Genomic DNA, 26,669 nt, shown 5'->3' with positions numbered 1-26,669 from the left:
ATCAAAATTGAATGGCCCCCACGGATCCATGGGTCAAAACAAACAACCCTCTTGATGGAGATGATAAAACAAAAGTCGACTAAAAACAGCAAAACACAACTAAAGAGATGATCAAGTTTTACAATACATCAGAAATTGTTCTTACATGAAGGAATCAGCTCAGAGGCCGGGAGCACCGACAAAGCTCTCTCTGTTTCCATGCTAAAAAAAATCGAAAGCTGCATTACTAACAGAGCCCCACTGTGTTGAAGCATTAAAGGGTTTGCAAGAAAAAAAGCTGTGCATTTGTGCATAACTTTGTGTGTGTGTGTGTGTAGAAAAAAATCATTCTAAACTATAATCCTAAGCCTCACACATCACATTGCAAAAAAAAAAAAAAAAATTGCCCTCTGCGAGAGGTGCACCCGGCATGTGATAAGTGCGCAGCCCCGCAAATAAGCATGTAGCCTACATTCCTAAGCCTTGACATCAAAAGGGGCTCCGTGCAGCATGTAAGACAGTTTTTTTTGTGGAATAGTAGCATTTAGTTCACAAAGCAAGAAATTCCTTAAAGCTTTGTAATCAAGGAAGACGAGGTTTGGTGACAACACACGGCAAATGCGGGGCGTCGCCGGAATGTGCATAACAACACGTCAAAGAGCATCAATCAACAGACGTGACAGGTAATGGAGGGGTGGCGCGGAAAGCAGCGAAAGCCAAAAGGACGACGGTTCGCGCCGTCAACAGTGAACTGAGTCACACTCAGATTATCTCCATCAGACTCTGCCAGCGCGTATTTACTGCTTAGACGGCCTCTATCTATTTAGCATGTGTCAGGCACTGCCAACCCAGGGCCAAGACGACCAGAGCGTCGGCTGCTGCGGCATGAAGGTCGTCTGCGGGCTTACTCCGCACCCTGGCAGGGCCTGGCACTGTGCCTTTGGCCAGATGGAAACATGTGGCAAAATTAAAGAGCTACCAACCAGACAGTGAGTGTGTATCCATGACACCCGCTGTGCCGCATCCCATGCCCCAATTATGAGTCAACAAAAGAATCACTCCTGCAGCAGCCGAGTCAGGCATCAGACATTTGTCTCGCTGAAACCGGAGAAGAAGGGATCGCCTCACACTGTGGAAGAGGAGTATCAACACACTAACAGCCACTGTATTCTGTAAACACCGGATGGAATTGAATTATATAAATCGCTGAATATATATACATGTATAAGCTGTAAACACAAATAGTGTAGTTAGTATAATAATATGCTCGTGCCTTAGAGTGCAACATCACATTTTCTCATGTTGCTGCCTATTTCTTTGCAGTCCTGTGGAGTCAGTGTCCAATGCTCCAAGTGACGGCTTAGTTTGGCAAAGGTGAGGCCAGGGGTAATTTCTCAAGTCAAGTTTAAGGAAAGCTACTGCATGTAGCAATGAACCTAGAAGCTTAGGAACTGCAAGCTCAAGTAAATGGTAACTGGTCTGGATTTATATAGCGCTTTTGTGGTGTTGGTGACCACTCAAAGTGTTTCACAGTACAGTTTTTCACAAATTCACACACACATTCATACGGTTCATCTACACTTCGACATCCAGCCGCCCCCTGCATCTTGTCTGATTTAAGTTTTTGTCACAGATACCAGAAATGCACAAATCTGACTTTTCCAATCGTGACTACATTACTTCAATTAGAGCAATACTGAGTAACTATCTAATAAAAGCACTGTTCTCCAAATTCAAAAAATGTATCTCATTGCATAGGTATGAATATGTAAGAGAGCTAACTATTGGAGATGAGTAGATACAACAAGTATATATTATTTTATAAACATATGGTATTTAAAGATATTTGGAGGAAGAAGTTTCTTTACAGTATGTATAAGGTGTTTTATTAACATCAGTAGGCTGACCGCAATAAGCACGTTGCACATTTTGAGACACTTCTTGAGAGATTTATCTGCCATAGACGGCTTGTTGACCTGAGACACTGAGCGCGATCTACATATTTAAATTGCAGATGGTTGTGGTGAGCAGTGACGTGCTTTTAGGAGGAAACAGTTAAAGTGATTTGCTGTATTGGTTTTGATGGAACAGGACTCATTTTTCCAAGGGTGATTTCCTGGTAGCAAGTCCGCCGCTTCATATCTTGACTCTTGGCATCATGCAACTTACATGACATTTGAATTTATTCATTTGGCAGACACTTTTATCGGAAGCGACTTGCAACTGAGCGCGGCACTAAAGCTCCAGTAGAGTTGGGGACCTTGGGAGTAAGTACCACGTGTTGAAGCTGTTGGATAAAAGAAGTGCTGGAGACCAGGTGAAGAGGTGCACCAAAAAGTAGGGACGATAAGTGTGAGTTAGGCATGTTGGGATGTTAGAGGGTGACGGGAGAGGAGGTGCTCTGGGTAGAGGTGAGAACCTTCCACCTTTAGAGGTTCTCGAAGGTAGAGAGGGACACCTTTAATATCTCGTTCCACCCTCAGGGAACCAAAAACAAAAGTGTTCTGGACTAAGTTGGCCGACATTCCTTGGAGAGAAGGACTAGTTCAAATAGACGGTTGAAAAGCCATAAGTCACTCAGCGGGGGAAGCGCAAAGTACTTGAGTTTGATTGTGGCGGCCACAGGTGGCCAGTGGAGGTCAGTGGAGTGTGGAGTGACATGTGCCCTTTGAGGCTGATCGAAGACCAGGCGTGCTTCTGCATTCTGGACCATCTGTAACAGTTTCCCTGCGCTCGAAGGGGGGGCTTAGTAGAAGGGCATCGCAGGAGTCAAGGCTAGAGGTAAACATGGCCTGTACCGAGAGACGTCATGTGGCGGGACTGACAGGTAAAGTTAGGGCATCGCGTGCAAAGCATTAATGTGAGAAGCTTCACAAGCAGAAGGGGATTGTGGTGGAAGAGGTGAAAGTGATGATTTGCAGAACGAGGTCGTGAACAGTCACGAAACGACATTTCCTCAACTGCTGGAAATTCGACGTCACTGTGACTTTTGTAAATTAGTTTGCAAGGTTTCCATTTATTGACACATTTTTTTAAAAATAAACTTTATCTTCCAGTTTGCTGCCGACTATTCAAGGATTGTACGAATCATGCGGCCATCTCTGCGCGATTTCTTTTATGAAAAGCAGAGAAATTTATTTCAGTTGTCCTTGCATGTTCGGCACTGAATCCGATCATGAAAAGGGGCCTGGATGGTAAGAGAGCTTTTATATATCTCCCTGCTAACAGCAGTCTGTGCAGCACATTTTTTTTTATCACCAATTCAGTGAATTTAATTATCAGTGGAGTTGTCATGGAAGCACTCGCGGGCATAGATCATCTGTCCTTGAAAACAGGCTCTTTGGGCTCTTGTCTGTCGGAAGATTTCAGCAAGTATACAGATTAGAACAGGATTCTTAGGGGGGGAGGGGGGGTATTTTAAATGCAGTATTTTAAGTATATTTTGCATGAATATCAACACATTGTATTGACATTTATTGGCAGGGAAATAATTTTAGATTATTCACTAAAATAGATACATATTTATATCCTTAAAAATGGGATACAATAGGAGAGTTTGGAAGTCCAGATGTCATTACCCCTACCCCTGCCTAATGCGCTGTAGCATGTGCTGTGCCCTGGCCCGTGTGATTTGGGCATACGGCAGCGGGCCCCAGCTGTGGGTCTGGCCTTGTCTCTCCTGCTCTGTTGCCCATGTACCATGCTCCACTGGTATGGCAGGTCATGCATGCTCATAAAGGTGGAAGCGCCGAGTGGAATTGAGCCTGTGTTGGAGCGATGAGAGAACGACACCTTTCCGGGAGTGTTAACAGGCACTGTGATCATGACACTGGATCAAATTGCAGAAGCTCGCGTGTGCAGCGAAAGGAAAATACTACATTGGCTTTAAACCCATATAATGTTAGTGTATCTAGTCAGAATCACTGAGTTCCTGCATCAACAGCAGATTATGAAGTTGCTGGGGGAAAAAAATCCTTTCCTGATTAAGTATCCTTGCTTCCAGTCAGACTTAAGACTATCTGCACCAAATCCCCAACTTCTCTATATGTGTGGCTCTCTCGCAGCAGCCCCTTGTTGTCGTGACTTCCTCTGACAGATATGTCTAGTGTGCCTTAGTCACATTTAGCTCTCAGATCGTTACAGGCTCTCATTGGAGAAGCACATAAAAGGAAGAAAGAAAAAAAAAACAATATCACAAATAATATGTGTCTGCTGTGAAGTGGTTGACAGCGATGCTGATCCACACAGTTTTATTAGTAGTGCCCTCATAAGACAATACAGAGGAAAAACGTGCGCCGTTGAAAACTTGCTTTAACCGAAATAAGTCCGCGTCCTTTGTTTCTGCATGTGGTCCGGGGGAGTTGATCAAACTAAAGGGTTTATTACCCCGGAGTCCATTCAATCACTCTTTCATTCCCTTATCACTCTGTTTATCTGACGTTTATATTTGTTTTCTGACTCCATCCATCCACTTAATGCAGCGTTTTATTATCTACATTCATGCAGCAGAGTCTTTGGAAGGCAGCCTATTCTGCGCAAACAAAAGCCGAGCACACGAGTCGACATCTCACCGGGAAGTCTCGGTGCGGAGAATTTGCATTTGTATGCGAAAAAAAAAATGTGCATCGGTGTTATCATTGTGTGCCTCTGTTAAAAAAAAGTTGATGGATAATCATTTAATAGAGAAAGCGACACAACACAACAGCATTTTCCTCTTTTTAACTGCGACAAATTATATTATGTGAAGCAGTGTATCATCAAATAACCAAACACCGCGAGCATGGTCACTGACTGAATGAAAATATTATGGGGTGTGTTGAAGCAGGACGTCGGTGTATGAAAAAAAAAAAAAAGATTCGGGGTAGAGTAAGAGCCAGCTAAGGGAAACAAATTAAACTCGCAAGTGGCAGGTAGAGAAAGCTCCCGAGGAGAAAGCAGAGGTAGCGACGTCACAGTCAAATAACTTGTGACATTTCTGACTAGAGCTGTTGATGAGATAGCACAAAGAATCACCCTTCTGTGCCAAAACAGGTTCTGTTTGCCCCCCATTTCATGCCTCCCCACAAGCATCAAGGTATAAAAAAAGAACAACGGAGTGGAGAAATTAGACTTTTCAAAAGAGTTTTGGGGAAGTTTGAAGTCACTGGCTGCTGAAAGGTTGAAGGTTTCTCTGCAAAGCCAACAGCTAGAGAGGGGAGAAGACTTTAGTTTGCGGCTGAAGTACGAAATCTGAATCGCGGCGTGAAACTCTCAGTCATAGACTTTTTAAATCAAACGTATATGTGTTTGTTCTACTTCTTATTTCAGATCATGTTTTCTATTTTCATCTCTCTAAACAACAAATTAGAGTTACCTTCCTGCAGACTCATGTCTTTCTCAAGGTCATTGTAAAGTGGACGTTGTCATAATGAATGTATGCCTGACTTATGGTTAATATCATGCTTCTGGTCACGGTGACCTTGAAATTTGACCACAAAAACTAAATATGTTCATCTTGACGTCAAAATGAATGTTTGCACTAAATAATACGAAATTCCTTACAGGCAATAATGAGATATCGTGCTCATAAGAGGGGGGTGGATGGAAAACATGAAACCATCGTGCATCCAGCTTCTTCTTTTGTCAATTCTGGGTTAGTATCCAGTTTGTCTTACACCTCTGTCTGACATTGTGTTTTCATTTCCACTCCATGTTTCACACTTTAGCACAATGCACCAACTCTGAAGCACTAAATTGTACATTATGAATGTCAGGTGAAAGAATAAATATGAATGGTCTTACCGAGTCTGTTGTCCAACGCTCCAAAGTCCAGAGAGTACTTCACCACGTGGTAGTTGTTCCAAACGTACAGCAGGTTGTCTCTGGGATTATAATCCACTGCGGCAATGTACTGGTAGGAGTTGGGGAAAGGGATGTCCAGAAACCCATCTTTGCTCAGTTCTGTGTTGTAGATGTAGTCGATCTTGTTTCCCGTCGCTTCGTTGTCATCGTCCTCGTACACCGTCTTCACCACGTACAGGATTCCACAAATCATGAAGGCGTTGGACGCGGAGCGCTTGTCGTAAGCCGTGTCCCAGGTCCCCTCGACGCGCAGCGTGTACGGATTGAGCTGGCTGATGACGATCCGCCCATTGTTCTGCTCGGTGGCATAGATCACCCAAAGGCCGTTTTCATCAACGGCCAAGTCGATGTCTGACTTCCCTCCCCAGCGGTACGGAGAGGTGTCATGGTAGTTGGCGTTGGCGATAATGGCCTCGCCGCTCTTGATACGAGTCCGCAGGTCAAACTTGACAATATTGCGCGTGCGCTCCTTGTTGAAAAAGAGCGCCCCGTCGTACACCACGAAGCCGGTTCCGTCGACGCGATGTGGGAGCTTGTAGGTTGTCGTGGGCCTTCCCGCGATGAAGTCCTCTTTGGAAGAATATTCAGTCAATGTGTCGGTGCGATAGGGTGTCCACGGCATGTAGTAGATCTTATCAGAGGCTTGGAGAGGGTCCTTGCACCAGGCGCCGGACTGGTGGTCAGATTCGAACAGGTGCTCGCTCTGGTACACCCTGCGCAGAAGCCCTGGGCACAGGAATACTGAGGAGCCAAAATAGGGGAAAAACAAGTACAGAGTTACATTGGCAGGTATTACATGTCAATAGATAGAACAGCAACTGATGAATGAAACAGAAATAATGTTTCAATGTGCAGCTCAGTCTTCTCCGATGTGAAGTCTTATCCTCAAACCCTGAGCGGAGAAATGCCAAAGAGATCACTAACTGTCAAAACAAGACAAATGAAGGATGGAAAACAACTTAGTAACATTAATTAGTTTGGGATTGCCAGGACTTTACAGTGCATGAACCAACCAACATACAAACACAGCCACCATTGTCATGATTCCAAGCTGTGACTCAAACTTATATAAGTTCAGTTAGCGTCTGATTCTTAAAGCAATTAGCAACAATGACAATGAAGTAACGAATAATGAGTGCAATGAACAGATCAAGTGGGGTTAATTGCATCTGACTTCATGTAAGGCAAAGACCACGGAACGTCTTATATGTACATTAAAATCCACATTTTCTTCCTTTTATAGTTTTACTTTTCCATACATAATATATAATTGGAGCATAAAAAAGGATTCATTATTTTCTTTCATTAAACCACCCAAGTGGCAGTTCTTAGTAATAAGTATTAAACACTAAAAACACAAAGAAATGTCTCCGCTTTAATTATTGGCAGCGGCAGCCCTGAGGGGAAAGAAAAACCAAAAAGAAAAGAAATGCAGTAATTACATCATCCATATAATGACTGCATGTCCATTATTTCATCCACATGACGTTTTCTAGTCTGCATGATTTACAACACCACACAAGGTAAACTAATTATACGTGAACTGGTTTGTACTCAAATCTGATAAAGCCAGACCAAGGCAATACAGCTGGAGCAGGTCAATAGTGGGCTCCGCTTGGGAAAGCTAATTTCTGCTCATTACGGGTTATCTGAGACCGGGGGAATTGAAAATGTCCGTCTTTCTTAACATATGATATCTACATTCATAGAAGGCTAAACATTTCAATTAAACTTTACATTTTATTTGACAAAGTTACCTTTCAAACCACAACAACAACAAAGAAAATGGCCACTGTAAAAGTCTGACGGACAAGAACAATCAATAATTTAGACAGTGCAGTTTTTCCTTTTTCCACAGGTCTGGGCCCAGAATACATCACGAATGGAAACAGAGTGCATGTGAAGGCTGCCTTCGCTGTAATGGGCCACGAGCCCGACACAGCGCTGACAGGTTCTTTGCCGCAGATGCGTTGGGAGGTAAAAAAGCTGAGCGCTCCGAGGAGCAGGAGAAGAAAGAAGACAGTGAAAACAGAGGCTTCCTTCCCCTTGTAATCTCTTAAGATTAAACATGTTGTCTACCTGCGGGTGAAAAATGTGCCAAGACGCGTCCCGTTGACACGGCGCCTCGGCACACATCTCAGCGGCTGCTCCGCTAAACGCTAAAAGGGGGGGGCTGTTTTCATTTCTACGGTGGAAAAAAAGACGAGATGTGCCGAAGTACAAGGTCGGAGTGGGTAAGCTTTGTACTCGCAGCACACAGAACTCGCAGGAGGTTGTAGAATTTGCTTTTGAAGGGTGTAAGCGCAGAGATGGAGGAGTGAATGAGCGATATATTAGAAAAAAGTGACACAAAAGCAAGTCATGGTCTTTCATGGGGAATTGACAGAAAGTGTCACCGCGGCAGCACGTGTAGGCATCTCCACAAAATGTTTTCCAACACCCCCCCCCCCCCCCCTTCACCTTCATTTCTCATTCTCTTCGCCACGGATTTCAGTGATATGTCATTAATTAACGACGACGATGAAACGGGGAAATTTATTGCGCGGCTATTAAAACCGAACTCTTGACTCTTGTTTAATGATTCCATTTACATCTTTGACTTCAATCCAGCGTTGTGGTTAATGTCTGACACAGGACATATTTCCCACTCGTGCGAAAAGGTGTGACGACAAACACGGTGCTCCTGGGGCACGTGTGAGGATTTTAGCGTGCGTCCCGCAGCGTCACGCCGCGCTGATAAGGTCGAAAAATACGCCCGCTGAGATCCACCTCCAGTATCGGCTGGTGAGTCCCTGAAGGTTATGGCCATCATCGTGTTAGAGCTATAATCAAAAATGCTGACAGCTTATTGGACAAGCTATTGATCACCTCTCCTTTAATATTATGCAGCTGATAAAGCAGAGCTGGAATAATCTTCAGTTATTACACGGAGGAAAAACATCGGGATTGCAGCGGGGGAGCGGGTCTTTTAATGACCCCGGCCATAAAGAGCGATTATATATGTGGCGACGTCACAAGACCTCCGAGATGTGACGGCGCTGGAGAACAAGGACTGAAGATGAGAATTCATTGTTCTGGATGCACACGACCAAATGAGAGAAAGAATTATGTCATTTGGTAACACTTTCATTTTCCCCATGAATGACATGCGTAACCACGCCGATGAACCACACAATGAGAGCGGACCTAGAGACCTGCGTTGGCAACCCGTCACCAAAATAAAAAAAATAAAAAAAGCAAGCATATAACAAAATGAATATGCAGGTGAAAAAAATGGAAAGTTGTTGGCATTTAGTTACCTTTTTGTTCCACTTCTATATTTAGGCATGAAGGGGAGAGAGAAAGACAGAAGAAAAGAAATAAAGAACAGATTAATGATGTCATAACTGTCTTTATTTTACAACAGTCACACAAAAGTACAACAGGGGGTTAGTGGAGGAGACACATTATATCAAACTGAAAGCTTTCGGAGAGGAGAGAAAGAAAAAAAAAAAAAGTCCTGCATCACACAAAAACCACTGGAGGAAGAAAAAACAGATTAATCAGGTCTTAAACTGTAAAACATGTTTGTGAGATGTGAACGTGTAAAACAGATGTAACGGCACGTGATTATTTTCTGCAGCCGTAAAAACATTCGGTCGAGCAAAGAGCTCTCGAGTTAAAGCTGCAACTGGGAGGAAAAATGCAAATCGGGTAGATTTCAAATTGCTCAGTTCAATAATCTCAAACTGAAAATCAAATGTTATCACTTATGACCTAAACAGACTGATACGATAACATGTATACATACATAGCCAATATGTTAGCAACCACTATTTACACTATGCTAAGCAAAATAAAGATTACTACTATGAGTACACTGTTAAGTGTCCTGTCAGCTTTATTTTGGTCTCAACCAAAATAAATACTATCTGACCCCTAAGCAAATCAATACTACACTACACTTAAGAGCTCGCCACTATCTTTGTGTGTCTGGTACTGTGGGTTTTGCAGTAAACATCTCCCTGCCGCTAAAGTAACGGACTAAAGCAGCAAAATCAGACAAAAACATACAAATTGTGAGCCATTAAAACCAAAACAACGAGCTGAAAGACACCAAAACACACCAGAGACTTGGAAGATCTGCCAAGTTAGAAAGTTCAGTCTTTCCAAGTTGTTGCCTTCACATTATTTTCAGTGGTTTGATCAATTATTAATATCACTATTATCAATAAGTCCAGCTTCAGTCGTTAGTATGCCCTGGTAAATATAGTATAACCTTGCCCGAAAAATCTTCTTCAACGTAAGATTTATTTTATTAAAATCTGAATAATTTAACGTATAACTGAAATGTAAAAAAGTATTTTTGTGTCACAACAAGAAGAACCTTGGAGGCTGAACTACTGAGGCCATTACGTCTCAACTCAATATATCGCTTCCTCTGTGGACAAGCTTTTTATGTCAGTCAGGGCATTTTTTCTGGTCTCTTCCATTTGTAGCAGGGGCTGGATTCCACACGGCGAGCCCGCTCCTGTCCCTTCCCCTCCAGTAATCCTGGTTCTAATAAGAGAGGATTAACCTCTGTTACCAGGGCTTACAAGAGTCCTCTCCTCCAAATGGAGAGAGCAACAGAGTGAGCTGCGGAGGTCAGTGTGTCGGGGCAGGTGGGGGTAAAGTTTGAAAGATGGGAAAGTTATTAGAGGTGAACAATATGAACGCAAGGCAGTGAGCCAATGCAAAACGGAGCAGGAGGCGGAGCCGTGTCGGGCGGGGTGAAAGAGCAGGAGAGGGAGAGATGACCGGGGTGGGAGACGCTTTCAACTGGGTTTGTCAGATCATAAAATTGTACACAGGTACAGTACGGTACATAATCAACTGTAAAAAATTGTTTTAAATAGTCTAGAACTACAGCTCTAGGCTACATCTGAGCCACCATTACTGGCAACTCAAATTTGCCTCGTAACCTAACGTGGACACCATAGATCAAATCAAAGTAAACAGCCAAACATCTCAGATCGAAGCCCGTTCAACTCCCACGAGCGACGGCCACACAGCAGGGGCCGCGGCGGGGGCCGGGCATTTCTGATTGAGCGATCGCTAACAGTGGCGAGGGGAGAGGAGGCTAATGATCTATGGAGAAAGGCATTAGTGGCGGGGATGTGAGAAGTGGTACACGACGCAATCGCCGGGGGAGATGGTGTGAGAAGGGAGTAAAAAAAGGATGTGGATGAAATCCGTGACGAGGGAACGCGCACGCTCCCGGGGGCTGCAGCTTCTCGCTTGACCAGAGGGCGCCCGCCTGAACGCGGCAAGGTCACCCGTCAAATCGCTCGAACCAATTTGTTCCCGTTACGTCCACTAGTGTTTCACTGCATTTAGTGTATTGTAGGGGCTGAGAGACGGACCTATCTCACTCTGTCACCGACAGAGGAGCGGCCGTGAGAAGCCGAGTGAGACGGAGAATTGATTCATTTGAGAGGCTTTTTTTTTTTAACTCCACCCCGCCAACCCCCATTGTGACCTTAATACAATTTGGCTCACGGCTGTCAGTGAGTAACTAAAAAGCACTTAGCTCTCTCATCTTTTCCTCCTTCCTCGTTGTCCCCCCCCCCCCCCTGTCTCATGTTCAAAATATGCAGATGAATACAAATACAATTTTAAAAACTAGGGGTTTTGTTTCAGAGCTACTCTCGGGTTTGTGAAAGGGTCACATGCTCCTCCACCAAACAAAATACACCTTTAAGTGTTGATTCGTGATTCCGACCTCTGTACGTCTGCCGCAAAACACTTGAAGAATCATTTTCCTGCTATTTAAGGACACACAGGGAGAATCTAATGGATCATTTAGCCTCTCGATGTCCCTTCTGTTCCACATTATCTTTTCTTATAATGGCTATGAGTACAAACAGCTTTTTTACCTATGGTCCACTCATTTAGAGATCATATGAATTTAAACACAATACTCTACTGAATTGTTTGATGGTGATGTTAATGCTAACCCTACCACCTGCCAATATGCTGTGCTTCAATGGAATTAACTTTAAAACGCAGGGAAGGGATGAGCTAATTCTTTGAATAAGCGATCATCATCACTGACTGACCATCCAGTTATTCAAAAAGCAGACATGGGGTTCGGAGAATTGGGAAGAAATACGCAAACTCCATGATGGGTGTTTGGGGGCCACACACCAAGCTGGAGATAACAGGTGGGCTCTTGATATGTTTTCAGCCTCTTCAGGGGCTGGTGCTGCTTCCCAGTTATAATTTGACAATCATCTTGATGGATGATCAGAGAAGTCTGTCACCTGACATACGAGGATTCATCGTTCTGCTTTTGCAGGGACAGTTGGTACCTCGTGATGAGTTGAGAAGGTCTGGCACATTTTCCTGAGAGGAAAAAGAGATGGCCAGCTGGAAGCATCTTTCCTCAGATGCCAAAACAAACCGGGAGGAAATGCCATCACTGGCGAGGAGAGAAAATCTAAAAAATCCCCTTGAAATTTACACATCTCCTGGACGGGCCGATTAACAAAAGTCTGTTATTGTGCATTAATTATCTGGTGTGGATTCACCGAGGATGGGAGCTGACCTACCCTGTGGCTGCTGAGAAGCTGCACTAGAGCAGTTTGGGGTTAAGTGCCTTGCTCCAAGGCATCTGAAGTGCTGCTCATTCACTCCCAGCAAGTGGTTTATATAGGGACTGGGTCAAGGACAAAAAAAAAAAAAGAAGAAAAGCAGCTGCCCATACTAAAACTGGGAACATTTATCTTTATTATCAATCTGTCAGATGAGTGTTTTCCTATGCAAGTGTCCGACCAGGTCATAGATGGTGAGTAAATATACGCAAGTAGCCAGGTTGGAGCTAATCCTGGCAACAGGTTTGGGCAAAACAATAACTCACTGATGTGTGTGCACGCAGCTTGTATCGCTCTGGCTGCTCCGCGGCTCCACCTGCCAAGCACATAAAGGCAACGTGGCTGATTCTGCAGCTTGTCTAATTGGTCAAGCTGTTGTTGCAAATCTAATAAGCTGAAAAAGCAAGCTACATATATGGCATTGCCTTTAAAATACTATCTTTTTTTTGTTAACGGTGATAAAGGAGCGTAGCAGCTGTTCATTACTATGAAAAACCTACAGTAGACGCAAAAACAAAGTGTTTTCGCGTTTGTGGACGTAATTCAGCTTTGATGGCGTATAACAGGAGTTAAAAAGTGCTGAAGTATCCCCACACCATGCCTAACATCTATAAAGAGATTCTGCATGTAGAATCTATAGGGGAGGGACAAGATTTGGAGGTTGGAATCCTTCTATATTCCGTTTTAATTTGGACCAATCGCATCTGATTGAAATCAGAGTGTGGAGAAGCGAAAGAGGAAGGAACAGATGAATCGAAACGCATCTGCTTTCAGCTTTTTAATTCATCTGCATTCATACGCAGAAAGCTGTTGATGGAGATTAGCCAAAAATGTTGTCTGGACCTGAATCACTGTGTTTTGTCTCATGTGATAGAAGATGCTAGTTGGACAGTAAACTGTGTACGGCGAACGGAAGATGGAGTCTTGACTCGGATATCCGCTGTTTCCACTGGCCCCAAAATATTAGCCAGAGGCAAATTCGTTGTCAGATCACAGCCCAAGGTCTCCGTGATTGCACAATACCCGGTGAAATTAAAATGTTTTCTTTTCCTCGGCCAAGGAGGTTATGTTTTGGTCTGCATCCGTTTGTCTGTATATCTGCTAGTGCAGGATTACTTGGAAACTACTAGACTGGTTACCACCAAACTTGGTGGAAACAAAATAGTATTTCCACTTTCTTTAACATTCTCAGCGATACATTTTGGGATTTGGATGAAAAAAAAAGAATCGAGCATGTTCAGGGGACCGCTGAGTGTGTGCAGTTTGGTGCAGCTCCAATTAAAAACTGGATGTAGTGAATACAAAAAAAAACGTGGTTTCATAAGGGGACTGCTGGGCCTTGGCGGAGGTATGCTCTACTAAGTGCCATTCTAGTTATTTTGTACAAATTATATTGCCGCTGCATAATGCAGCCCATCGTGTATTTCCTTCAGATAATGCAGGAGTTAAATATAAATTCCACCTGAGATGTCACCCTGCATACTTATTCTGGTGTAGTTGCTACTTAAGACACAGGCGGCGCAGCTAACGGCGGGGACCTTTAGCTGCTGGGAGAAGCGGGCCCCTGTCATGTGAGCGGCAGCTGTATGGATTTTCATTTGAATAATTAATGCTTCCCAATTTCACACTAATGGTCGAGAGGTATCAGAATGGTATCATTAGCCGCTAATAGAGATTCATGGCAGAATGGCTGCAATATTTTTTGCAATATTTTTCTCCCCCCCCCCCCACCACCCGTCTTTCTTCCATTCCGTCTCCCTCGTTCTCCCTCTCAGCCGAGGAGTTGCGAGAGTGCGAACCCCTTAACTCCATCCCATCAGCTTTTTAATTAATGACACAAATTACGGGGCTTTGAATAGCATGTGCCTAAGGATGGGGGAGGACGTGCAGGCCACCATCTCTCTTTCTCCGAATTCTCTCTTCATCTCCTTCATTCCCCCCCCCCCCCCCTCCTATCATTTCCCTCGGCTGGTGCTCGTGAGTCGCCCATACCATCATTACAGGTTCCATTTCTCCAACAGTCCTTTTTTCCCTTTCAAACACTTGTCTGCTCTCTTTGTGCTCCCTTCTCGTATCTCCTCCCCGGTGTCTCCTTTCTGTCTCCGTCGCGTTCTCTCTCTCTCCCTCCTATTGGGGGAGCGGCTATGCTATCTCATAACCTTGACAATGCAGGGTGCTCCGTGTGCGTGCGAGCATGTGCCTGTGTGGGTTTGTCTCTCTTCGAGGGGACAGGTGCAAGGACTTGGCGCCCGTCCTGCCTGCTACCCACGTGGAAGCAACCAACAGAGGGAGAACAAGACGTAGTGCAGCCTGGGCAAAACAAAATGAAATTTTTGCGGAACACAGCGGCAACTGGAGCAGAAATAACCTGATTGCACTTTCTATAATATGTCTTGATTTTTCGAGGACCTTGGGATTCTGGCGGAGAACAGAGGGATGCGGGAGGTCGTAGGGGGAGAAGAGAAAGCCACAAGGGTGTCTGGTGTGTCGGCTGGACGTGGTGGAGCACCAGTGAACAAAGAAAGCAATAAAATAAAAAAGACAAAAGAAATGGAAAAGGAGCTTTGATTAGTAGGGTTATCATTAAGAGGCGAGGCCCCCTGAGGAGACCAGAACTCTAATTAGAGCTGTATCCTCGACACTTGGCATCCCAACAAGTCTTTCCGACGTGCGTGCAAGATTATGGGTACGTGTGTGGGTTCGCCGGTGGAGGAAAGCATTGAGATGAAAGCGGTGCTTGTGTTATATAAATGGAAGTGTTTATGAAGATTTTGTGGAAGCTCGCTCGGCGGGCGGCAGCATTTATTCCAATATGTCGCAGCACATTTGGGTCTCTGACCGTATCCCGGATGTACGTTGGAGAGCAAAAGAGCAGCGGCTAGAAAACAAGAAGCTGATAGATTACACCAGTTTATATAGCCATTAGTGGGGAAAAACAGTTTCCACATGTCCAGATTCACCCCTGTCCTACCGCCATTTATCCACTTTGGTAATCACTGCTTCCCTGGGCAATTATCACCTCCTCTCAACAGGGGAAGTAATATCTTTTTTGTTGTGTAAAAGGGCCATTGTTAATCTCGACCCTCCCAAAACGACTACGCTCTTATTATGAAAATCCCTGTAAACACTGTGCAACAGTAAATATGAGGACAATGTGTTATTTGTTATTATATTCTAGTAAATCAGGAAGTTAACGTTGTTTTGTCCATGTGATGAGGTAAAGCTGGGCGATAATTCAAGGTTTTCGTTATAAATTGTATGATGACGGTTTAATCATGTTGATCATATTAACTTCTGTTCTAAATTAAATTAACCATTTCAAAATAAAATAAAAATATAAAATTGATTTACTGCTGCAGACATCGATAAAAAGTTTATCTCAAAGAACAATAAACAAATGATGTTATAAGTAAACAAAAATATTGATATAGCAATATTATTTTTAACTATATTCCACAGCCCTATAAATAAAAGTGCCTTCCCTCCCTCCCTCACTCTACTGATCAATAAGGTATTTAAAGTCCTGGTGAAGATAAAGATTTTGAGTTTGCATAGAAGGAAAAAACATTAGTGATGCTGAGCCATGATTCATAAAACCAGGACACTAAAAGCAGCTAGATATGATCAATTTTATTATTCATACCTAAAAAAATGACCTCAATTATATGTCTTATACTCGCCCTACAGAAGGTCAAGAACATATATGAAAAGTAAGTTGTTGTCGACCCATCCTGCTCCACCTTCCTCACATGAATGTGTTGTGTTAACGTGTTTGTGTGTCAGTCACTTGGTGCTGGAGTAATGCAGTTTGACAACACATGACGTCACCCCCATTCAAAGTGAATGAGCAGTATAGTTGAAGACAAAAACTAAGTTGGGCCACATCACCTACCAGTGCATGCATCTCCTCTCATGAGACGCTTGAGGGAAAAGGAGTACAAGTACTATGCATTCCTATTCCTATGCATATAAAAATATATATATATATATGTGCAAAAATGGATTGGAAAGTGTGACTTCAGTTCCATTCTAAGATGTAAAGGGAGAATGTCTTCAAAAGCTGGAATTCTCTGCAAAGCAGGGGGTTTAAAAAGAATGTGTTGTGACAAGATCAATCTCTGCAAACTCCGGCCGTGACACTAGTGCGAATCTGGAAGAGTGAGATATGAAAGTCATCGTCATCAGAGCGTGCTGCGCGGCTTTGGGAGTGGTCAGCTGTCACTGAGTGATGAGATGGCGTTAAAGCCTCCTCCCCCCCCCTCCCCTCCCACACGGGAAGAAGTGAAGCTGGTCATCCAGGTGGGTGGGGTGGGGGGGGGGGAGAGAAAATGCTGTGTGAACAAGCAGGCTAATGCTCACTGGCATTTCAGCGGGGAGCGCGGAGGGTGTGGCTGCGTGATGTATCGGCTGTCACGCTTGTTGACTCCCACGCTGGACCTGATCAACGTGGATCGGAGAGCCCAAGGGCAAAGAGCCACCGAGCTTCCACACAATCTGCTTAGTTGATTTACTGACGGCGTGAAAAAGAGCAATCTGCTCCTGCAAAGGCTCAAGAGTTGTGGGAAAGATTGTCAAAGTGCCGGGCGATGACGTGCGAGTGGGAGCAACAAGTAAAGCAAATCCATATTTTAGAAACTAACTAAGTGTCGGGGCATTGAAACAATAAGGCCGGGGTTTGAGGCCGTGCAGCCCTGTCCTGGTCACACAGGTGGCGTTTGCCTGAGGTGTGACCACTGGATAACAGGCCCTGTAATCACACCTTATTATGCCCAAACGACAGAGTGCGTGGTAGCCATGTGCAGAGCATCAATTTCATGGCTTCACTTGCCAACACAGAAGGACGGAGATTGGTAGCAGGTGTTCGGGTGAAACTTGCCAAAACAATCCATCCCATTATTCGATTAGAGCCCCCCCCCCCGAACCTGCTAGGTGTGTTAATATTAGCAAAATGAATTAAAAACGAATTAGGCGAGTTGGAAATAAAAGAACAACGACACGTCGCGTGGCAAGTCGGAGGAAGAGAGCAGTGAGCCCAGGATTACGGCGCTCCGCTCAAATCAGGGAATTGATTGCATGATTATATGCCCTGGCTTAGCTTTTCAGAGCCAGAGCCATATCTGACAGGGCTGAGCTGGATCCCACTGTGCGAGACAGGATTTTACATTGTCCTTATTAGCTACAAACAGTGGGGGGAACTAGTGGCTTATGTATAGCAACACACTGACAGCAGGTTTTCTTCGTTTGTTCTCTCACTCTCTTTCTTTTTCTCTGAATTTCGCTCTCTCCATCTCCTCCGCCTCACACACACTGAAGTGTCTCATTTTTTTTTTTTTTTTTTTTTTGAAAGGACGTGCAATTAGCCCCTATACCTCATTTTTGTGGGACGACGGGTTCGACCGCTCGCCTGAACTAAATCAGTCAGTTTCCGATAGACTCTACGCTGCAGCTAATTACTGGAAGGAGATGGTTGCTACCAGGGAGCGAGGACATGAAACGTAACAGGAAGCTGTCAACAACAGAGAGACTCTTCCTCTCACGGAGCACGGCAACGCAAGTTTGACTGCACTTTCTTGTGTGAGTCGGAGAATTTGAGGGGGCCACCGCGGGGGGATGTAAGCATTTCATTACTGCGGAGGAAGAGCGCATAGGCAAGGTTGGGAGTGCGACGCAGTTGTGCTTACCTCTTATAAGCCCCGACCTTTGGGAGGAGCTATTAAAGCAAAAGTTACATGGCGAGGAAGGGGCGGAAGCGGGAGGTTTTAATAGGGCACTCGGAGAATAGGTGCGCATTCCCTCCGCGGAACTGCGGCGAGTCAAGGTGAGAGGGCGGAGGCAGAGACGGATGTCGGCCGCCGGAGCACGGCCATGTTTATGAGTCATTTTAAAAAGGGTCAGCGCATGACTCCTGCCCGAGGGTGGCCTCGCTAATCTGTAGAGTGCACGGAGGAGCAAACATGAACTGCAGGAGAACTGATTCTAAAATTAAAACTTGTTTTTAAAAACACAATATAAACTCCTTTCCACTCTTTTTCCAAAAGCTCAAATAGTTTCATTCCGATGGCAGCTGAAATATGAAAATATGACGGATTGCCTTGAGCAGTGACACTGCCACACAGCTCACGGCAAAGACACTATCATTCCATTATAACTGATGGAGCGGATCAAATCCCAAATTAATAAAAATCAATATTGCATCTGAAGCACGTGTCCATCGATTATTAGGGGGGCGGATCAGATCGTACGATCTCGCCGGCTCATGAAGACATGGGGAACAGCGGCGGTGAATTATCCTAAAAGAGAAGAAGCTCCGAATAGGACAAATACAGATATTTTGTGGGGGGGGGGGTAGGGGGCACTTAGTGACAGCACTTAAAGGACAAGTAAGTGAGTGTAAGTGAAAGTGAGGGTGGCTTGGAAGAAAAGGAGAGTATTAGGGAGAGCTTGTCAGAGGAATAGAGAGTCCGGGCTCCAACGCTGACGGAGAGTCGGAGTCACGGGCGGCTGCTTCTCTTATTAAACACTCAAATCCTTCAGTCTGTCTCAAGAAGGCGGTAAAGAGACTTTGTGTTAAAAGCCCATCCACAATTGAGCTTTCGTGGTGTCAAACTTCCCCCCCTTTGCCAACTTTACTCCGTGATTATTCGAACAGGATTAACCTATTTAGGATTTAGTATATTATAAATTATGCAGGTAAGGCAGTTTCTTAAGCAAGACGCAGACACAGTCTCTGAATGTGGCTCAAAAAGGGTCCGACTGCTTCCATCGTCTGCCGGGACCCCACAAGTGAACTTGATCCCCGCCATGTTCTAAACTGCATCTGAAAATCCGTCTCCAGTGGCCGCTACTGATTACACTCAACATACAAATAAACGCCTACGCGACTTCTGTAATGTTTACGCGACACCAGCAGAATGTTTAACCCTGCAACAGTTCTGGGGGCGCAATCCATAGTGGAAACAAGGTGCAGCCGTCCGTCCCCCCCACTAGTGCACCACTAATAGGCGTCCCCCGATGTTACGGCAACAAAGCTGCCAGGGAACACTGGCTCACTGTTCCGTGTTTTGACTCGGCTTCTCAAAAAGGAAAGATGATTATATTGTTAAGGAAAAAAGAAAGAGGAGCCTGGCAGGTTGGTGGTTGAGTCAGACGCCTGAATGGGGGGAGCGCCATGCATCCGATGGGTCTCGCTAAACTCCCAGGAGACCGGGGGGGGGGGGGGAAATTACTCTGTGTCGCTGGGATCGTGACAGAGCGGCAAAACCAAGCCTCTGCATTTCATGGGAACATTTTTATATGAGAGTCATGATATGTGACAAATAAGACGCCAGAAGTCAGTGTAATGGAATCTGATGGGAACGGAGGTTACATAAGTTTTTTTCCAAAAAGGGTTCAGGGGGAAAAATTCAATCAGGTTTGAGGAAATAGGAATAAACAAGTCACTCCTGTGTTGATCTCTAGTGGTGGAAGGTGGGACTCGAACCCTAACTACTGAACACTGTGGAGGAAATAGATCTAGGAGGATCGCCGTAAGACTAAAGGGCAGGGGTATCGTGTCACTAAGATCAGGACACACCAGGATTACAAAGCTTCCTCCACAACACTATTTTTCCGCAGAGCCTTCACGTGTGAGTATGCCCAAAAATATAAACTATGAAAAGTGACAGTTTCCCCTTGAAGGGAAGTAAGTAAGCACAAAAGCCAATCAATGGGAACAAGAAAATATAAATTAGGATGTAAAATATCGCCCCAGTTTCACTAGGCTCGCTAAAAACAGTTCCAACATCAGTGTTTGCTTCGAACTACAGGTAAACAAGACTTTAGTAGAGCAGTTGAGTGCCACAAGTCCACACTGGGAGTGTTTACATACCTATACGGTCTTTGCACATCAACAGAGAGGCAAATAAACAACACAAAATCACAAATAATTGGCATTTGGTCCGTTAATCTTGTCTCGGCTACATCCTGTCCTTTTAAAAGACAAACAATCTGTGAATAGCGGCAAATATATTGGATAAATAAACAAACGTTTCAAACTGGATAGAAGAGGAAGTTCTTCTTAAACTACTGATGCTTCAAAATGGGACGTTGTCAACTGCACACGTTCCGATTGGTTAGACCTAGGTGTGCAAAAGGTGTAACTGCCCCATCGCAGCACCCCCTCTACGGGGAGGTGTTAGATGCTGTCAGAGAGGAAAGACACCGACACTGGGGAGCTGACATGGCAAAATGTGCATATGTCAGCGTCGGGTACAAAAGAGCCGCCTGTCATCTGGGGGATCACAGGTCCAGATAGTTTTTACTGCACATACATGAAAGCGCCTGCCAGGCAGACAGCTGAGGGAGCCATGATTACATGTTCAAAAGGTGGGTTTGATCTGAATTATTAGAGTTCGCCTGGACCCCGGCAGCTGCAGACGAGACAGATAACTGCCCCGTGACCAGATATTTCCAGTTTTAATGTCATTTCTGAGCAGAGTATGTCGGGATTTTTGGCAGGAAGAGTTTGGCGTTCCACTTCAGAGGTCATCCTAACACAATAGCTCAGGTCACGTGGCAATGGTCCACTCCACTTCCTCTGGCCTCACCTGGACTTCCTCCCTGCGTGCTCATCCTGTTGCCCCCCCGCCGATCCTTCCAGTCCCTGCCCAAATGTTTCCACCTCAACTTGCGTGAAGCCAGACTGTGTTTTTCACCTGCTGCACTAATTAAATCCTGCTTTTTGTCTTTATTTACTCCCGTCAGAGAGGCCTCTAGTCTGAGCATTAACTGGCATCCACTGAGCTGAGCTGAACCGAAAAAACAAGCATCTTTGATTCTGATGAAAGTCAAGTGGCCTTTTCTTGCTGCCGCGACAACAGAGACACGACTTAATCAGACGTGATTCCTCAAAGATATTAAAAAAAATGCTGTGAACTGGGGGAGCTGATGGGAAGGTAGTGACGAGCGCCATCCAAAGAAATGAAACGTCGCTTACACTAACAGGTGTGCAGCATTCCCACACAGCGGTAGTTATTCTGGGAAACAAATCTACATCTGTCTCAAATTATTTGCCTGTCGCGTCACCTTAATCGTATCCCTTTACGATACTTACTTTATCCTGAATAAATTGCACACCCATTACCCCACAGAGGATGCTCAGTGTCGGCTGCAGCACTGCCGACACAACTGACGCCGTGTGGGATGAGGGGAAATGAAGAAAATGTTAATGTCTTGTCAGTTTCAACAAAGACTCAAACACTGGCCCGCACCGCTGTATTGTTTTTCACATGTCAATGACATTGTGAATAATATTTCCCGACCTCATGCAGGGTGTTGTGTTTTCTCAAATAACATGAATCATCGCTCGTCTGGACAGCCACTGCTGTGTCTTTCAATCTGTGAAGACTTGACTGTGCGACACATGTGATATTTGATCATTTGAACACACCACAAGTGTGTTGTTGTTGAGTCACGGCTGTTGGGAGGAACTGAGAAAGAGTGGGAGCATCAGCAGGGATCAGCGTGCGAGCACGGAGGGATACATACTGTAAGGGACGCATTCGTACTGGACCTCCAGGTATTTGTAGGTCCCGGGACAAGGGTCGGGGAATACGTCTGGTCCGGCCACGACAGCACACTGGGTCCGGTTATTACATCTGAAAAGGGAAGCAAAAAAAAAAAAAAGGGTCATTTCAATTAGTGTAAACATGGAGAGCAACAACAAACAACACAGTCCTTCATATTGGCCACAATGAGTTGATAGTTGTTTAATGTTTGGTTAGTGAAGCGGAAACTATTTAGTTCTGCATCAATAATCATGAGAGTTATACTACACTTTGCATCAAAATGATGCATCCGGTCTCTTCTCTTATAAAATATACATATACATACATAATACATGTGTATTCTACTTCTGTTCAGACTATAGACTTTATATAAAGATGGACGACGTGACTCCTAGTGTGCCTGATGGCAGCGTTGGAATCCAGGATATTTTGGCTTCGTGTCTGGATAGTGGGAGGAAGTAGAGACGTGCCATCCATCTTTATAGACAGTGTATGATTCCGACCAAAAATCAAGCCAAGAGGTGCAGAGCTCAGAGACAAGAAGTGCATCTTGGGAAGATCTGGAGAAGGAAACAACGTTGTCCCAAGAACACTGGCCTCCATGACTCTGACATTGAAGAAATTGACCAACTGGCTTCATGTCTGAAGTTTAATCAGTTAAAATCTTAGTTGGAGAAACGTTTGCCTCACAGTGTTAAAATCTTTTCGGTGCTTTTTTTGAAAAACCTTTAATAACAATGAAGATTTCATCTGGCCCTCTGCGATAAATCCCAGATCGGTGCAGTGCTTCAGTCACGGTAAAAACAAACTAAAGAAGATTAAGGAGAGAGGAGAGCAAACCGAGTTCTGTGACATTTTTTACTTTTGAGAGATTATAAATTTGACCTGTCTCCTTTTTTTTTTTCCGGGGCAGAAGTCAACGTCGCGGTTAAATTCATGAAGAGCTGGAGGCAGCGCAGCTCACACCTCGCCCCACATCCAGATTACTTTGTTACTGCTGCATGATGGATGTTGGTGGTGCAAGTGATGGTGGGGGGGGGGGGGTGGAAGCAGACACAATCAACTGAGTGCGAAATCAGCTCCACACACGAAATGTAGGTCTTCATTAAAAAAAAACTAAACACAATTACACTGCCGGTGGTGTTCTCATGTGCCATTTTGTTTTTGGCAGTCATCAATCAAAGCCCCACTTCATATGCACGGAGCCTCTCGCCTCACACATAATAGCAGCACTTATCTCACAACATTAACTCTTAAACGTTTTGTTTAGGTATCGATCGGCCCGCGTGCTCCGCGTCTGTTTGCAAAAAGTCGGAGGAACGGGAGTTGAAGGGTTGGTGTGGTTCCTGTTTGCCTTGTGTGGTCGTAGTGCTGCGAGCCACAGCATACAATCAGATCTATACTCGTTTAACGGACCGCCATTACCTTGCAATATATAAAAGGTATTTAATCCCCGAGCAAGGCCGTTCACAGTGTACGTCTCGGGAAGGTCAAGGCGGGGTCTGACACAATGATTCATACGCCACAATTAAAGGCTTCTCCGGACCTTAATTAACATTGATTGGCTGCCGACTAATCAATCCAACCAGTGAGGGACAAGCGGAAAAAAAAAAAGGGGCCCAATCTCATTTCAAGCCAAGCTCTTAATGAGATGTGGTCTGCCTTATAGGTTCATGAACTCCCACCCCTGCCCCACACCGACCCCCTCTCACCCCCGCCCACCCCCCGTCAGATGTGTGCGGCTTGTCCCCAGCGATGAAGAGTTAACTCCCAGGCAGTGAATGCCAGTCAAATAAATAAGGGGTCAAGCCCCGTGAAAGTGAGAAACAATTATAGGGAGGCAGCCCCCCTCTCATCTCTGCAGTCTTCCTTCCTCGCGACCACTTCTGCTTTATTCTGTTTGGATCTGGGGTGGGGGGTGGGGTTTTGCAATCAGCGGGTGAGAACACAAGTTAAGATGAAGTGTCACATGGAATTAGAAGTGAGACGGAGAGAGGAGATGCAACTCGCCGGAGGTTGGAGCGTAAACAAATACAACACATTTCTTTTTTTTTTAGCAGCGTGGATAGATACATAAGCTGCTGGCTTCTTCTACAAAGCAGCGTTCCACTTCTTTGTTACTGTAAAACTATTAAAATGCACAACGGGAATTTGTTTTTTGATGAAACAACGCGGCCCCAGAAGTTAAGCCTGCGCCGAATCTGGGATTTTAATCATAGTGTTTGTAATTACTTCTCCCTGAGGGATTAAATATCATAATGTGTATTTAACGTGGATTGCAAAACTTAATCCCAGCATAAACATCTATCTTGACCCATATTCCAAAATGTCTGTCCTGTGGGGCACCTGTAAAGGAATAAAAAATAAGGTGGAGAATTACAATTAAATGAATTAAGCGCAAATCAATGGCAGAGTAGGTGGGGGGGGATCGATAGCAGGAGAAGCTGCTCGCGCCACGCGCCACGACGACTTCACAATTACCAATTAGGAGGGGGGGGTAATCAGGATTTCATCAGACCCTTGGCTGTGCTGGAGCCCTTTGAACTAGCAGGGGAAGAGGGAAATGGATTCACTTTGACTGACGCATTCAGATATGTATGTGGTTTACATATGCACTATAGGAGGAGGGAGACGGCAGGTGGTGCGATGATGCTTCAGGCGACCGTGCTCTTACTGGCAGGAGGGCTTGGGTTACATAAGCAAATGATAAAACTATTGAGAAAATAACAGCAATACACAAATTGTAGGTGTTATCAGCTCTCTGAAGCGACAACGACGCTCAGTCAGACTTAAAAACAGGACAATAACAACCCTTGATTTGACAAATGTGGCCACAAACAGCCAATTTTTACCCGCATTCCTGCTCTTTTTTTTTTTTCTCTTTCTCCGCCATACAGCTTTTTTCCTCGTCTGCTGTTTGTTATAACTGGCAGATTAGAGCTCAGACCGCCAGCTGACAAGGGGAGATGTGGCACAAAGCGCCAGAGTCCTATGTAAGCACAAACTGTAATCACTATAATCGCTGGCTGATCCCACGGCTGCCTGTGATGACAGTAAGTGGGTTCGACTCCCCTCCGTCTATTGACCACGTACACGGGACCAAAAAATAAATGAATGAATGAGCGAATGAATGAATTAATAGACAAAAATAGAGAGAGAGAGAGAGAGAGAGACAGATAGTGGATAGTGCAGGTGCTGTCAAAGCCAGAAAGATTTGTCCTCACTGGAGAATAATGAAAGAGAAGTGGTGTGCACCACTGTTCCCTTTCAGCGCTTCAGCGATTCATATCAGGTGGGAAATATCAACCGAGCGGAAGGTTCGCCAGTTTTTAAAAGTCCAGGTGGAAAAAGAAAAACTATGCTGAATCTATTTTCAACATGCTTAATACTTCTACTTTCCATAGAATCCATATGAAAGAAATTCAAATACGGTTCAGCTGACGTTCTGCATCGATTGGGACGTCGCTGGCGAACTCTCCATTTGCTTTCCGTTCAAATAAAAAGCTAATTCATCCACCTCCAAGAATATCGCACACATCGGTATCTGTACGTGTGTTAAGAATAGAAAACGACGCTCAAAGTGCTTCAAGGGCCGAGAGCGTGTGAGCGAAGACTAAGTGCTTGCTGGTATTTTGCAGTGTGTGTCTATGTGTGTGCGTGCCAGGCTTTGTACACACTAGTAAGAGTTTGTATTTGTAAAGAAAGGGAGGGATCGCTGCGGAAGGAAAAGTGACGGACGGGTCAATATCCGCATCCCTCTGTCAGGACCCATTACGCTGCAGTGATGGTCCTCGCCAGCCGCGCTCGACTTCGTTCATTATCTTTCCCAGCTGTGCGCCACAGCATCCCTCTTTTCTCATTCAGCCTGTCACCTGGTCCAACTTTTAAAACTCCCATGAAAACGACACAAGAAGAGGAGACACAGTGGCCATAAGCACTGTGCATCTGGCTCATCAAGCCATCAGGCGAGTTCCCTGTGGAAGCCTTCAATCAGAGAGGAGCTTTTTCAAGGCGCATACATCTCAGGTTTTCTGTTCGGGGAGTTACAACAGAATGCAAAATAATATTTTATGCAGTATATTCAATTGTTTGAAGTTTCTTTGAAGATACCTCAAGCTGGGGACGATCAGATGAACTCAATCAACCATGCTAATGCTCAGTGTTGTGCATGAACGCGCTCAATGAACACGTTGATATTTTTTGTCAACGCTGAACTGAACAAATCAGTTTAGGTTTAGGGGTTACAGTTATTTATATATGATGAACTCCAGTGAGAGTGAATGCCGCTCACGTTTTTAGGACATCGTTTTTTAAATCATCATCGTATAGGCCATCACATGAAACACCAGGAGTGAGCGAGCTCCCAGTCTGAAGAGTGTGGGAGCACACACTCACTCCCTTACTCCCTCACTCCCTCACACAGAGACACAGTGAGATAGCAGGAGCTTGCTGCCGTGAAGCAAGTTACTTTCCGGAAGATCAGCGGCAACAAACAGTGAAAATACAGAGTTTCCACGATGGTGCACAGCTGCACAAAGATCAGCACCGCTGCTTCGGGATCAGAGCAGAAGCAGCGGTTGGTTTGTAGCAGGCGAGACGCTCACAGCCAGGACTCAGTGTCGGAGCGATCAGGAGTCATGATCCGACACCATCAATTAATAACTAAACACAGGATCGTAGGTTTGTCATA

At 44.8% G+C, this 26,669-nt stretch overlaps 1 protein-coding gene across 24 annotated transcripts in view; it reads right to left on the bottom strand.

Annotated features, from left to right (window-relative positions):
• The window catches only part of LOC117779360 (adhesion G protein-coupled receptor L3-like), a 202,508-nt gene that overhangs the window by 78,616 nt on the left and 97,223 nt on the right, over nucleotides 1-26,669 (bottom strand). For 12 of the 24 annotated variants that reach the window (XM_034615465.1, XM_034615460.1, XM_034615468.1 and 9 more), the window contains exons 5-7: nucleotides 21,960-22,069; nucleotides 9,120-9,134; nucleotides 5,761-6,570 (exon numbers count right to left, since the gene is read on the bottom strand). In XM_034615465.1, the coding sequence (XP_034471356.1) occupies nucleotides 5,761-6,570; nucleotides 9,120-9,134; nucleotides 21,960-22,069 (935 nt within the window). The remainder of the gene's footprint in view (nucleotides 1-5,760; nucleotides 6,571-9,119; nucleotides 9,135-21,959; nucleotides 22,070-26,669) is intronic. The other 12 variants (XM_034615476.1, XM_034615462.1, XM_034615482.1 and 9 more) reach the window with 2 other exon arrangements.

The sequence above is a fragment of the Hippoglossus hippoglossus genome, chromosome 18, assembly GCF_009819705.1.
Source record: "Hippoglossus hippoglossus isolate fHipHip1 chromosome 18, fHipHip1.pri, whole genome shotgun sequence".
In the NCBI taxonomy this organism is placed as follows: domain Eukaryota; kingdom Metazoa; phylum Chordata; class Actinopteri; order Pleuronectiformes; family Pleuronectidae; genus Hippoglossus; species Hippoglossus hippoglossus.
Note: the sequence above shows the minus strand (reverse complement) of the source record. Positions and strands in the feature narration are given on the sequence as shown.